The sequence below is a fragment of the Mirounga angustirostris genome, unplaced genomic scaffold, assembly GCF_029215605.1.
Source record: "Mirounga angustirostris isolate CCGP_5_RB_7025 unplaced genomic scaffold, mMirAng1.0.hap1 SCAF_1, whole genome shotgun sequence".
In the NCBI taxonomy this organism is placed as follows: domain Eukaryota; kingdom Metazoa; phylum Chordata; class Mammalia; order Carnivora; family Phocidae; genus Mirounga; species Mirounga angustirostris.
This window is the reverse complement of record NW_026991709.1, coordinates 14,554,612-14,568,707: the sequence shown is the minus strand read 5'-3', so window position 1 is coordinate 14,568,707 and position 14,096 is coordinate 14,554,612. Positions and strand designations below refer to the sequence as shown.

Here is a 14,096-nt window from a genome sequence, read left to right as displayed (position 1 = left end):
CCCTGATGAACAGGGACCCTGATGTGGGACTCGATCCCAGGACCCTGGTATCATGACCTGAGCCAAAGGCAAACGCTTAACCGACTGAGCCACGCAGGTGCTCTGCAAACACTACTTTTAATGAAAAATGAATTTAGATATTTTTCCCAAATGGAGATGGTGAATACGGTTTGTGTTTAATCATGTAATAGTAAGGATCAAATGAATATTTTTCTTAGTTGTTGAAAACTCAGGCAATTTCAATTTAAAAAGTTCTGATGTTCATTATTTGAACAGACAATAACATGGTTATTATAAATAATGCAAGGGATACATATAGGACCTCATAGGAAAATTTCTTAAACAAATCAATAATCTAGAATTTCTCAGAAGAAGCCAGAAGACCAGTATCCTCCATAGCAGCATGGACGGTAAGAGGCGTATCCATATCCTCCATAGCCACATCCATAGCCACATCCCAGGCCACCATAGCCATAGCTCAGGCCACCATAGTAGTTGTTGTAGAAGCTCATAGTGTAAGGAGAAGGCTCAGTTGAAGAACAGAATCAATTTCTAGGGTTTTAAGTTTATAATCTACATAGGGCCTTATATACCAACTGAGTGGTATGTAGGGCAAACCACAAGCACCATTGGATTCAGGCTTCAAACTAATTGGCATTATAACCATCTCAAAAGTTCCTCATTACCAGTATATCCAAGACAATTTTGCTGCGTGTCAGGATGCCTGTAATGAAATCATGTGCCTTTAATGAAAGGGTTTTCTCCTACTTTGGTGACTTGTTTACTGCAGATGTGAGATCTAAACTATATTACTAGCTACCATGAGATCACATAACCATACATGTTCCACTTCTTCAAAATTCCTTTTTCCTTTAATAACATTCTCCTTCCTAGCTGCATATATGCACCCTTGGGAGTAAAAGTATGGTTTCAAAGATGTAAGGAAGGTTGGAAAATTCGTGGAGAAGATGTGGCAGAAGTCACATAGACTACATGGAGAGGACATGGCAAGGTTCACTTGTAAATATCTGAATGATTAATGTGTTTTATTGTGTGTTTTTTGTGGAGCAGGATTATCCACTTTGGTTTATACTTCACATGTATATGCATCTATCATTTTGTATATGATCAAAAACCATGGTAGAATCCCTTAAGTTGAAATCCATGGACCATGGCTACATAAGGATTTACTGTATTAGTAATTTGAGTTTAAAAATCTATTCCAGAAACTTTTGAAGATCTACTGACATCATGTACTTCCTGCTATGACACAATGAAATAGGTATGCTTCTTTTGGTATTTCAACCTCAACTTTGTTATAAGAAAACAAACAAACCCAAATTGAGAACATACTACAGAACATTTGAATTTTTAAATTGTTAATGCCATAAAAGTTAAGAAAAGACAGAAACTGTCACCAATTGAGAGGAGACTAAGGAGTTAAGACAATCGAATGCCATGTAGGATCTTGAATTTGGTCCTGGACCAGAAAAAGGATACTACTGAAAAAAATGGCAAAATCCAAATATTTAGTTAATATTGTATGAGGTTAATTTCTTAGTCTTGATAATTGTACTTGATTATGAAAGGTTTTACCATAGTTGTGTAACTGGGTGAAAGGTATATGGGAATGTTCTGTATATTTTTACAACTTTTGGTAACTCAAATTATTTCAAAATAAAAGTATTTTAAAATTCTACTTGATTGCATTGATTTGGTCATTTATTAATCTTTTCATACATCAAACTTTTAAGAATCAATTATCTGTCAGGCACTACTGTGAGCATTGGAAATGGAGCAGTGAACAGGACAGACAAGATCCCTATTGTTACAGAGCTTAAATTCTAGATTGAGCAAGAGCAGGAAATGCAGGCAGATATTTGAAAGCAAATATGACAAGTGAAGGAGATCATTTTTGATAGTGAGGAGTCTATTTACATAACAAATCAAGGCAACGTAAAGTAAATTTAAGAAGAGCACTGGTGAGAGATTACTTCAGACTGGATGGTAAGGGAAAGGGAAGAAAAGGTCCTAGCCATTTTTGCTGTTACTTTCAAGGGATCAGCAACCCCCAAGCAGAAGTTTTAAGTTGGAAACAGATTTGGTACATCTGAAGAACAAAAAGACTACTGATTTCTGTGTACTATAAAGAGAGGAAGAGTGTTCCAAGAGGCCCTCATAAATCTAGTCAAGGCTGTAACCAGACAGCCCATAAAGGCTGTGTTTTAAGCTTTGGGTTACTAGATATAGGAAATAAAAATTTGATTTTCAGATAAACAATTTCTATATATAAGCATATCCCATGTAATATTTGGGAAATTCAATATTCTGAATTTCAACATTCTGAAATTCAAATTTAACTGGTGTCCAGTGTAATCTAGCAAACTTAATGTGGAAAGGCAGTAAAGGATAAACCAGGGGAAGGAACCTCATCTGATTTATGTCTTGTATGCTTTAAGATGTAGAAAAAAAAAAAAAACTAAACAAAAGAAAGAAATAAATAAAAAGAATTGGGGCTACAAAGAATCTAGAACTTAGTTTCATTTTATTATATTTTTGATGACCATTAATACTCTAAGGAATGTCAAGTGATCATACCAGAATTGGAAATGTGAATGGAAATGAATTGGCTAAAATAGTGTATCCAAAGTAATTCTGAAAGAAAGTTTAAATATTATATAGAATACTACAAAACTAATATAACACAGACTGTGTGTTATCTGCACTGGACTTAAAAGAAAAAAACACTTAATTTAAAAAAAAAAAGAGTTTAAATGGAAACTATAGGCAGGACAAGCACCTACCTGGGCATCCTCACATTTGAAAACAAGATCTGAAGGAGAGAAAAGAAAAAGGATACTAAAAAGGAGCACCTGAAGATACTGGAATTAAATCCAATGTGTGCGGTAGGATGTAGTTAAGTGTCAGGGAGTCTTTCAGCAATGAAAAGAGAAACTGGTGAATCTGAACGCTACTCAGAATCTTAGTAAAATGAAGACTGGCTCTCTAACTTTGACAAGATTGGGGTGTTGGTGATCCCTGCAGGAGCGGTTTTGGTGGAGTGGTGAGGACCAAAGACCAAAAGGTGTGAGGAAAGATGTAAAGAGAAAGCTATCATGGAAATAGACGTGAAGTTTTGCAATGAAGCAGAAGAAAATGGGAGAGTAGCTGCAAAGGGCCAAGGACACAAGGGAGGGGTTGTTTCATTCTCCTTTTGATCATGGAATGTAGTTCAGAACTAAATATGGTTCAGAAAATCACAGCAGAAAACAAATTGTTAATGGAATCTCCTTGGGTGCAAGCCTCTGTTATGATCAGAGAGACAACTTGGTTCTTCAAAAGAAACAAATTAGCTCCAGGAAGTAAATTCTATAGAGAAATAACCCCATAAATGTTATTATCAGGGACATTGTATTGCACAAAAAATAATATCTTCTACAGCTACATTAATCAAATACCAAAAAACAAGTTACTTATAGTTTTTTTTTTTAATTGACTGATGCAATTTAGTAATACCAATTTTAGGTGATGTTCTAAGAACTTAGCCTACAGGAAGACTGATCAGCATGATATTTAAATTAGTTTTTACTGAAAACTTATTCTAACTTATTACTTGATTGACTGTGATAGTTGAGGCTACTTTTAATTTCTGAATGGAAAATCTGAAAATGATATAGTGAAGATGTCCTCTGCTTCTAAGATATCAATCTAGTAAATGGTGAATAAAATGACACAATATTATGCCCATTTTACAAAAATGAACCTGCCAAAAGACACACATGGAAAGAACATTCAAAACACACAGTAAATGAAAGGTTGAATGTGTTTGATCAGATCCTTAGTATGAAAACATCTATTTTATTAAGAGGCATTTTTGACTCCTTAGATACACTTAAAAAGACAGATGAATTGGAAATTTTTAAAAATCTTGTGTCTTCATTCTTATAATCTATGAATTATAGATTATAATACAGAGAGTGTCCATCATCTTTTACTCCCTGCCTCTGCCTATGGTTATGAGGGGATACATAAAAATAATAGTTTGACTCAAAAATATCATTAGAATAACAGAAATACACTGACAGATTACACATGATGTGTGGATAATGACACCCCCCCACATACATTTTTATAAAGACACAAACGTACATTTTTTTAACTGTCACATGAAACTATTTTCACTTTTCCAGTGCCTCCCAATAGGAAGAATTATCACATTAATTTGAATAAAGACTAATAATGGTAGGGCCATGCAAGAGAACGCAGTATGATCGGTTACAAAGAGAATAATGACTGGGTATTTTGATAAAGGAACAGAGCTCTGTGTAATACACTGATAAATGTAAATAGGCGATGTTAAACCTATTGGATAGTTCCTTAGAATATAATTCTCATTAATGAGAATACTTATTTTTATAATTGTATGCTCAATGTAGAGAGAGAAAAGCAAAGCAATTGGATTCCAAGGAATAACTTATTTTGTAGTTCTTCCGTAGAAATTGAATATAAATGGGAATTAGACTCATTGGTACACATAGAAAAGGGTAATGCATCTTGCTCAGACTCGGTATTTTGGAAAACTTAACTGGATTATTATAAACACCATGGGGATGAAAGATACATTATGGTTTTAGTATAAAAAGGAACTGAATCCCTGCAGAAAACGATTAACTTGGATCAAAAGAAAGAGTCAAAAGTAGTATTATTCTTATGAAATATTAAAAATGTTAGTGAAACTAACTTGTGCCAAGAGCAAATAAGATTGAGACTAATAAATGTATTCTTTCTTGATTTAAAGAATGGTTATAGGAGGCTAGAGTGAAATTCTAATTTGGGGCTGAGCCGCATAGGCGTGAGTGTGTGTCTCCTCTCATTGAAGCCCTTGGTTGGATAAGGCAGAGTCCAAACTGAGAGCCAAATACAGCAAGCCTCCCAAATACCTCTAAGACTTATTTCATGGTTGAGGAACAACAAGCTAATTAGATGAGTCATAAAATTAGCCAATGGCATGGCATATATGGTGGGTTACACCCACATGGAGGGTATATAAAAGGTCTCTGCAGGCGGGAGTTGTCCACACTGAAGTGACACTTCTCCTCTCCTCCACCCAAGCAAAACCTCAACAACCAACACCATGTGTGGCAGCTACTACTACGGAGGCTCTGGCTACGGAGGCTGCGGTTACGGAGGCTCTGGCTATGGAGGCTGCGGTTACGGAGGCTGCGGTTACGGAGGCTGTGGTTACGGAGGCCGCGGTTACGGAGGCCGCGGTTACGGAGGCTGTGGTTATGGAGGCTCTGGCTACGGAGGCTGCGGTTACGGAAGCTGCGGTTACGGAGGCCGCGGTTACGGAGGCTGCGGTTACGGAGGCCGCGGTTACGGAGGCTGCGGCTACGGAGGCCAGGGCTGTGGCTATGGCTCCAGCTATGGCTGTGGCTTCCGCAAACTGGGCTGTGGCTACGGATACGGCTCCCGCTCTCTCTGTGGCTCTGGATGCGGCTCTGGCTTTGGCTGCTACTGACTGAGGTCACCTTGGGAGACTCTCACCCTCCGCACCTGCATGTGGGACTCACCAGGTCTGAGCCCCACACGCTCTGAACTTTGCTGAAGACTTGCATGCTGGAGCCCTTTGGGTCGGATACAGCAAACTTCTTCCTTCCCATATTTAACTCATGAGAAGTGGGAGCATGTGAAACTCATCCTGAGAACTGTGTGGTCTCTCATTGGAATGATGCTGCCACAGATCCTCCCTTTTGATGTTCATGGAGGAACCATTTCTCTAATTTCCTAATAAACTCATTCAGTCTGGAATAATAAACCTGGCTTTCTTGTCATTTAAAGTCCAGTATTTGTCTTTTTTTTTTTCCCCCTGGATGAATTAAAGGAAACAATCGCCTTATTGGGGCACATCTTGTTTAATATTCCTACTTCAGTGGTTTTGCCAAATCCTTGATTTGCAACATTATGGAAGTAACAAACTTGAAGACCTCTTTTTTCTGCTTTGGTAAGGCACTGATATCATGCGTTATGCTGGTGTATTGGGAGGATGAAAACAGGTAATTTGTTGATTTAGTTAAGCATTGTCTGGAAATACTACGTATTCCAAGTACTTTTACACCAAAACCTTAATCGTGAAATCCTTTAGAAGATGCGAAAGTTGGCACAGAATTTTCCAATTCTAGTCTGTTTGGAGGCTGGCTAGCTTATTTATTTATTTATTTATTTATTTATTTATTTATTTATTCATTCATTCATTCATTCATTCATTCATTCATTCATTTATGAGAGAGAGAGAGAGAAACCATAAGCAGGGGAGGGGCACAGGACAGGGAGAAAGAGAATCCCAAGCAGACTCTGCGCTGATCTCATGAGCTTGAGATCATGACCTGAGCTAAAATCAAGAGTCAGATGCATAACCAACTGAGCCACCCAGACACCCCAATGTTTTGGGGCATATTTAAAGAAGAAGCATTTCCTATGCTTGCTCAATGCAAGAGTTAGAGAAGTTTAGACATACTCTTATACCTAACTTCTATGTGTCTGGAAATATATAGCTTTTTTTTTTAGATTTTATTTATTTTTTGATGGAGAGAGACAGCAAGAGAGGGAACACAAGCAGGGGGAGTGGGAACAGGAGAAGCAGGCTTCCCGCTGAGCAGGGAGCCCAATGCAGGGCTCGATCCCAGGACCCTGGGATCATGACCTGAGCCGAAGGCAGATGCTAAACGACTGAACTACCCAGGCACCCCTGGAAATATATAACTTTTTTTAAGTGACACCTTTTCTACCATCCTTGAGGTATTTAAGTTTAGAGCCACTTGATGGTTTTCTTGAGATTCCTTTTTCCTGTGATTTATGTGATTTCACAGTTGTAGCCATAATCATTTGTTTCTCCACCAATTTTCTGTGCCTAATGTATCTGTAAACTTGGCAATTATCTTCTCTTGATAGAGAGTATTTCAAGCCTTTGTGTTAGACATGAATGAGTTTAAGTAGCATTTTAGTAGAAGATAATGGATATGTCCCAATTCATTCTGACTAGCCCAAGATAGTAAAAAAGTTGAAGCCATGGAAGGAATTAAGATCCCTGGAAAAATTATAACCCAGAAGAGAGCCCTTTTTTTCCTTTAAAACCATTATTTTATGAAAACTACTTTTCTATTTATTCTGAAAGCTTAGAATTTTCTATTTAATATTATGCAAAATTTAGATGGTTTATGTTTGTGCATTTCAAGCAATGGTAGATTTTTTAAAACATTTTGGCCTGGGGCGCCTGGGTGGCTCAGTTGGTTAAGCGACTGCCTTCGGCTCAGGTCATGATCCTGGAGTCCCGGGATCGAGTCCCGCATCAGGCTCCCTGCTCGGCGGGGAGCCTACTTCTCCCTCTGACCCTCCTCCCTCTCATGCTCTCTGTCTCTCATTCTCTCTCTCAAATAAATAAATAAAATCTTTAAAAAAGAAAAAAAAACTATTTTGGCCTACCTGGTAGGTCATAACAATCAAACACAAAGAAATTGGATATTGACTTGAGTTAGAGAATAGATCTTCCAAGATCTGCTGCTTACACTGTCTTAGCGTGAGCATATTTGGTTGACATGTTAGCTTCTCTAAATATTTCACTTCAAGTGAAATGCCACTGCTAACAGGCCCAAACAAGCATCTACTTTGTATTCACATTGGTTTGTTCACTTCTTTAAAGGCTTCAAATTATGAATAACTCCAACTGAAACTGAAAAACATAAGATTCTTTTACGTTTTACCCCATTCCACTATTGCTTCTTTCTTTCTTACAGTGAAAACTCTGGACCCCAACAACATCACTGTGTTAACTATTCAAACCTGTGCACAATATACGCTCTGAATTGCACACTGAAAGCAATACTCCCGAGCAACCTGCTAAAATTTCTTAGCAGCGTTTTTAGCATTAGAAGAGGTCCCGCTAAGAATGGACAGAATATTGTGCTCAACGTTTATATGAATTAATTTTCTTCCTGAGTAGTTATTCTATTCATTTTATGGATAGAGTTCTTTTGTTTCCATTTATATTCGATTTCAGGTGTATTTTTTCCATTTTTAAAATATATTGAGTATTTCCATGGTTCAGAAAAGCAAACTATATAAAAAGATATACTCAGAAATAGTCTCACTCTCGTATTTATCCCTTCCACCCATTCTCAGTCACCCCGTTTATAAGTATTTTCATTTTCTTCTGCTTTCTTAATACAGAAGCAAGCATACATATCATGTTTATGTATTCTTATTTTCTCTCTGTGTTACCTAGAGGTTGCATACTTTTTACACTCTCATTTTTATTTTTTTTGTTTTTTATTTTCCCTTTTACTTCTTTTACCCTTTATGCTCATATTCAAGCTTTCAAACAGGAGTCACATACATTTAGGCATTAAAGAAATGACTCACTGCAGATTTTAGTACTCCAAAAAAATAATGTTTTTCTCTGTATCAATTCATTTCTCCCAGCATTTACTTTTGAAAAATTTCAAACCCTCAATTAAGTTGGAAAAGAGTTGTAATGAACAGCTAAATACTCTTCATGTAAATATGGCAATTGTTGGTATTTTGCCTGTCTGCTCTTTGTCTCTCTCTCTTTCTGCGTCTGTCTCTCACCACACACACACACACACACACACACGCACGCACGCACGCACACACATACACACACACACTCAATTATTCCTGAACAATACTATTATATAATTCATAGTCCATGGTCAATTTTTTTAAGTGTCTTTTATAGCTTTTATTTCTGATATAGAATCCAATGAGTGAAAACTATCATACTTTGCAATTTATTGTCTGTTATAATCTAGCATTTCATGAAATCTAGAGCACTTTCTAGCCTCTTATTATTTCATATTAATACATTAATACATTTTTAACATTGCAAGATAATCATTTACTAAAATATACCACAATCTATTTTTTTCTGACTGTATCAATTATAATAATCATATATTTCCAAAACCAGTATTTTTAAGCCAGAGATTAAGATCATTAAATATGTCAAAATTTAGGAAATTTATGCCAAAATTAGATCAATCAAGCATTGAGTGAATATAAGGCAACTTTGTGCTCTTTTTGGGGGGGCAACTTTGTGTTCTACAATAAATTCTGAGAACAAAATTCAGTGTATAAAGTGTCAAAATTGTATGACCGAGAATCCTGGGTAATAGGTGGATTACTTAAGAGCTTTATACTAAATTTTTATATTTATAACTGGATCACCCTTAACATATGTAAGTTTAAATGTTGTGCATTCACCTTTAGTCCCCATCTTCTGGGATTATTTTGTACAACAGTACTCTATTTCTCTTCAGCAACGAAGAAATGACTCTCTAGTTGCTGGGGATGTTACAGGCAGAGTACGTTCAATTGAAGAGCACCCTTAATGCAAGACAGTGCCCATTTCCTGCAACCAGCCTCCCATGATTGATCATTTGGAAGGTATAATGACACACCTTCTTGCCCGACTTTAGGATCTTCCATATTGTTTCTTGAACCTTCCATTGAGTCTACTGCCAACTCAGCTCTCCTCTCTACCCCAATCTGTCTCCTCCTCTCCTTAGAATATTCATTCCAAGAATTAATTGCTGTAATAATGCTCTTATAGAAAAATAATCTAATCTGAGGTCATAAATGCACCCAGTTGTCACACTATCTAAAGTCTCTTCCCTGACTTTAATAGTTGTACAGATTATAGGAGATATTTTCTTTTAGAGTATTCCTCAGTTCTGACTTCCCTAATGTTTCCTTGTGATTAGAACAAGGTTACACATTTTGTCAAGTGAATAAAAGAAGTGTTGATGTTTGCTTTTTGTTGGGCTTTATTGGTTGGCACTTGAGGTTGATTTGTTCCATTACTGATGGGGATAATTTTATACTTGATCAATATGGTGAGTACCAGATTTCTCTACCTGAAAGTTACTTTTATTATTCTTTTAGCCATTAAGAAGTATATTGGTAGAGATATTTTGTGACTATATAAATATTCCATTCAAATCCACAAATTTATCATTAGTCTTAGCACTCATTTTTCTTTCTTGCCTGAATTATTTATTATGATGATGGATTGCAAATGTTGATTTTTCTGATTTTCATCTTTTTTTTTCAAATATATTAGTTGGCATTCTGCAAGGAAGTTTTTCCACTTCATTGTTCATTTATTTACATCAGCCTAAATTCATGGATTTCTATTATAAATAATCCATTATTATAACAAGGATAGCAACTCCTAGGCTCTCTCACGAGGCAAAAAGTATGTATAAATATATTACAGTGTGAGATTTAGATTCTGCCACTTAGCTGCCTATAACATTGGGCAAATTATGTAAATTCTTAGGCCTTGTTATTCTTATGTAAAAATCACCACCTACAGTTTGGTGCTTTTATGAGAATTAAATGTGTTAAGATATGTAAAGCATTTAAACCATGTCTGGAATTTAATAAATGTTGTATATGTATTATCATGTACATACACATAGTTTCTTTCTGCTTCTTCCTATATATAGGAATATTCTTTGTTTATCTTGTCTGGTGCTCTTCATGGAATTCTTATGTCAGAACTCCGTGTAACAATTTATAACTATTATTTTAATAATAATAACAATTAAATAGCATTTACAAGCTGTTTACAACAGAGCAGTTACTGTGTGAAATTCCTTATGTGCATTATTTCGCATCATCCTCAGAACAAGTCTGAGATGTGGTAAAACTATCGCCATTTTACAACTGTGAAAAAGTAGTGATGAAGAAATGTACTCAAGTGGCAGTTCTCATAACTACAGGATATTTGTCTCTTTATGTATAAATAGAAAATATTTTTTCCTGCCTACGTAGTATTTTCCCCAGAAAAGGCAAAGAAACTCCCAGGACATTTAAATATTAGTATCCTTTAATTATTAATATCTGATATGAAACTAAATATATGTTTATGTTTTAGGAATCCTCCTCCTAAAAATGTCTTTCTTTAAATGTTTCCCTGCTCTTCTTTTCTGTTTATCACTTTTTATGTGTGTGATTCTTACTCTACCATATTAGATAATCTAGAGTCTATTCTACACATCTCTTATGTTTTTGTATATTTTTTCTTATTATATTTTTACTCTAAATTTTAGAAGAATTTCTGAATTTGTCCCCCTATCTTACCTCATATTAGTATTTGTCTGCCTTTAATGAATCTTTACATTTGGAAGTCAACTCTTTCATGACAAATACATGTTTTCTCTTTTCAGATTTTGCCATTTGCATGTATGCTTATTATACTTTTCTAAAATTGTGGCTTTTAAGCATTAGTAAGTTAAAAAAAATGTCTGAAAGTGTTGTCCTTGTCTTATAATAGAACTATTTCAGAAGCTGGACTCATTCTGAGTCCTCAGATTGATATCCTGATTTGGAATAGCTATTATTTCCTTTCATATAGTTCTATCCTTAAAAAGATTGATCTATACATACCCAGTACTGAGACTAGAGATTTATTCTACCAGAACTTACATGTGTTCATATGTAAACCTCTCAAACACAGACAACTTAAAGAAAAATATGGAGATTTTCCTCATTTTAGTTTGCCTAATTAGGAATATCAATTATTATCAAGGGAGACAGTGTGGTAGGCGAAGCTAGTTATCTCTAATACCATGTAAAAGACTTCATGCACATGTTCATTGATGCCCTACCTCAGATTCCCTCTGTCTTCTCCCTAAGTGAGATTTTCTTTCTTATACAAAGAATCCTAAGTTATTGTGATGTTCTTTCATCCTAACTTTTTGTAGATAGGTCAGCAAGCAACACTCTCCAGATTCTTATAGGAGATACTTGGTGTCTCAACCATATTCTTTTGCATTAATCATGCACATAATATACATACATTCACACAAAGAAATGGTGGAGATAAATGAATATACATTTCAAAATATGCTTCCAAAGGAGCTTATATTTAATACAAAAATAAATTAGAATTTTTTCCTAAAGAAAAATTGAGTGAATATGTGCAAACATAGAATAACACACATTTTATACTTATCAAATGTGTTCTACTGACTCCTAGGAGTTGATTTTTCTAGGAACATAGAAGTCCAGAGTGGTTATTTGACTTTATCATTGAATTCAACAATGAACTTCATTGTAGTAAAAGTAATTATATAATAAAAATAATAATAACAATGTATTTCTCATATCTTTTCAGAGTATGGGATATTTTACCAAGAACCTGTTTGTTAAAGAAAATCTAGTAGATTCCATGAAAAGGTATGTCTGCCAGTATTATTGTTTTAAATTAAAAACACCATACTCCAGTCAGAACACAAAGAGTTCAAATTTAAAAAAAAATGTTTCATGAAAATGTCATTTCATAAATCAAATGAAGCCTCATCATTTCCTTTTTTCTGACTATGAATGCAGAATATAAATTTGAAACCAGGGGGGGAATATTTCATGCCTTAAAATAGAGTCTTAAAAGTTTAAGAAATATTAATGTAAATGAGAAAGTCCAGTTTTCTTAGGCCTCGTATTTCAGAATTTCAAACTATTTGCTTTTTATCAAAAGCATCATGAAACTAAGTAATAATATTTTGGCTTTTAATGGTAAAGCATCTCTTGTATGAAAATGAGAAGAATCCCTCATGGAAAATAATAGGTTTGTGACAGGAGGTAATAGATGGAGAATTCAAGGTTAAGGGAGAATGCTATGATCTGCTGAACGTCAGTACAGTGAAGGTAAAATTATTTATCTGGAACAGGTCAGAGTTTGTCAATAAAAATGCTATTTCTTGCCATAGAGATTGGTTACAAAAGGTGATTGAAGATTTCATGAGTAAAGCTTTGAGGATGAGACAACTGATTCTCATTAAGGGCCCAAAGAATGGTTCAGATGTGGTGAAACAAAAGCAGATCTCTTCATTGCCTCTGAAGCCATGTCTAACACCAGAAGTCAACAAATTACTCACGTTGGCCCTGCAAATTAGCCAATGACATGGCACGTGTTGTGGACGACACCCACTCTGAGAACATATAAAAGGCCTCTGTAGGGAGAAAATGTCCACACTGAAGTGACACTTCTCCTTACCTCCTCTACCCAAGAACAACCTCAACAACCAACACCATGTGTGGCAGCTACTACGGAGGCTCTGGCTACAGGGGCTGCGGCTACGGAGGCCAGGGCTGTGGCTATCGCTCCAGCTATGGCTGTGGCTTCCGCAAACTGAGCTGTGGCTCTGGCTGTGGCTATGGCTATGGCTCCCGCTCTCTCTGTGGCTATGGATGTGGATCTGGCTGTGGCTACGGCTATGGCTCCCGCTCTCTCTGTGGCTATGGATGTGGATCTGGCTGTGGCTACGGCTATGGCTCCCACTCTCTCTGTGGCTATGGATGTGGATCTGGCTGTGGCTCTGGCTTTGGCTGCTACTAACTGAGGATGCTGTCGGAGACTCTCACCCTCTACACCTTCGCTTAATGACTCAGCAGTTCTGAACCACACAAATTTTTTGCCTTACCCCCAAGTGACATTTATTCTACCCTCCACTGCAAACTTCTGATATGATTTGGTCAAAGTCTAATATCTGGAACTGATACCACTTGATGTCTGGAAGAATATGAAATTCAACCTGTGAACTCATGTTCCTACAAGATGATGTTGGTGTCGTTCTTATTTTTGTAATTTTATGCTAAATTTGCTTCTCTGCTTTCCTAATAAATTTTGAATTTCTTCATAAATGTGAAAGAGAAAGTTTTTTAAAATTAAGTTATTGTGCAGAGTTTGACTTTGCTTTTTTGGGTTATTAATAGGGTAACAATTACTTTTCTTTGGGACATAATTTTCCTCAGTATTCATCTTGTCTTTGCTGTACTGATTCTAATATTTGTGACTAAAGAAAAATCTGTGACCTTTGTAAATCTTAGTTTCTCCTCTGGCAAAGAGAAAGAAAGATATTTTTTTTTTCTTATAATGATTTTAGCTCTTTATGTGTCTTGCTCTATAGATTTCTACAGTTTCTTAATTGGTACTTCAGGCTGCCTCCAGTCTCAATAGGGACCTAGCATGTTGGGCACAAGTTGACTTCCCTTACGTGGCCAGAGATCTATGA

At 36.0% G+C, this 14,096-nt stretch overlaps 2 protein-coding genes across 2 annotated transcripts; one reads left to right on the top strand and one right to left on the bottom strand.

Moving 5' to 3' along the window:
* Positions 1 to 365: 365 nt before the first annotated feature.
* On the bottom strand, positions 366 to 512 carry LOC123841132 (keratin-associated protein 20-2-like). Its single transcript, XM_045870806.1, has one exon. The coding sequence runs from the start codon at positions 510 to 512 to the stop codon at positions 366 to 368; it is 147 nt and encodes a 48-aa protein (XP_045726762.1).
* A 4,622-nt stretch (positions 513 to 5,134) lies between these two features.
* LOC123834414 (loricrin-like) lies at positions 5,135 to 13,420 on the top strand. Its single transcript, XM_064577384.1, has 4 exons — positions 5,135 to 5,483; positions 9,286 to 9,380; positions 12,200 to 12,261; positions 13,093 to 13,420. The coding sequence occupies exons 1-4, from the start codon at positions 5,135 to 5,137 to the stop codon at positions 13,418 to 13,420; spliced, it is 834 nt and encodes a 277-aa protein (XP_064433454.1).
* Positions 13,421 to 14,096: the final 676 nt, after the last annotated feature.

What these genes read in the sequence shown, in the direction of transcription:
- LOC123834414 (XM_064577384.1), top strand. Translation starts at nt 5,135, where the DNA reads ATGTGTGGCAGCTACTACTACGGAGGCTCTGGCTACGGAGGCTGCGGT. An exon ending in ATACGGCTCCCGCTCTCTCT is followed by an intron (nt 5,484 to 9,285) that starts GTGGCTCTGGAT and finishes ATTCACCTTTAG; the next exon opens with TCCCCATCTTCTGGGATTAT. An exon ending in CTAGTAGATTCCATGAAAAG is followed by an intron (nt 12,262 to 13,092) that starts GTATGTCTGCCA and finishes CCTCTACCCAAG; the next exon opens with AACAACCTCAACAACCAACA.
- LOC123841132 (XM_045870806.1), bottom strand. Translation starts at nt 512, where the DNA reads ATGAGCTTCTACAACAACTACTATGGTGGCCTGAGCTATGGCTATGGT.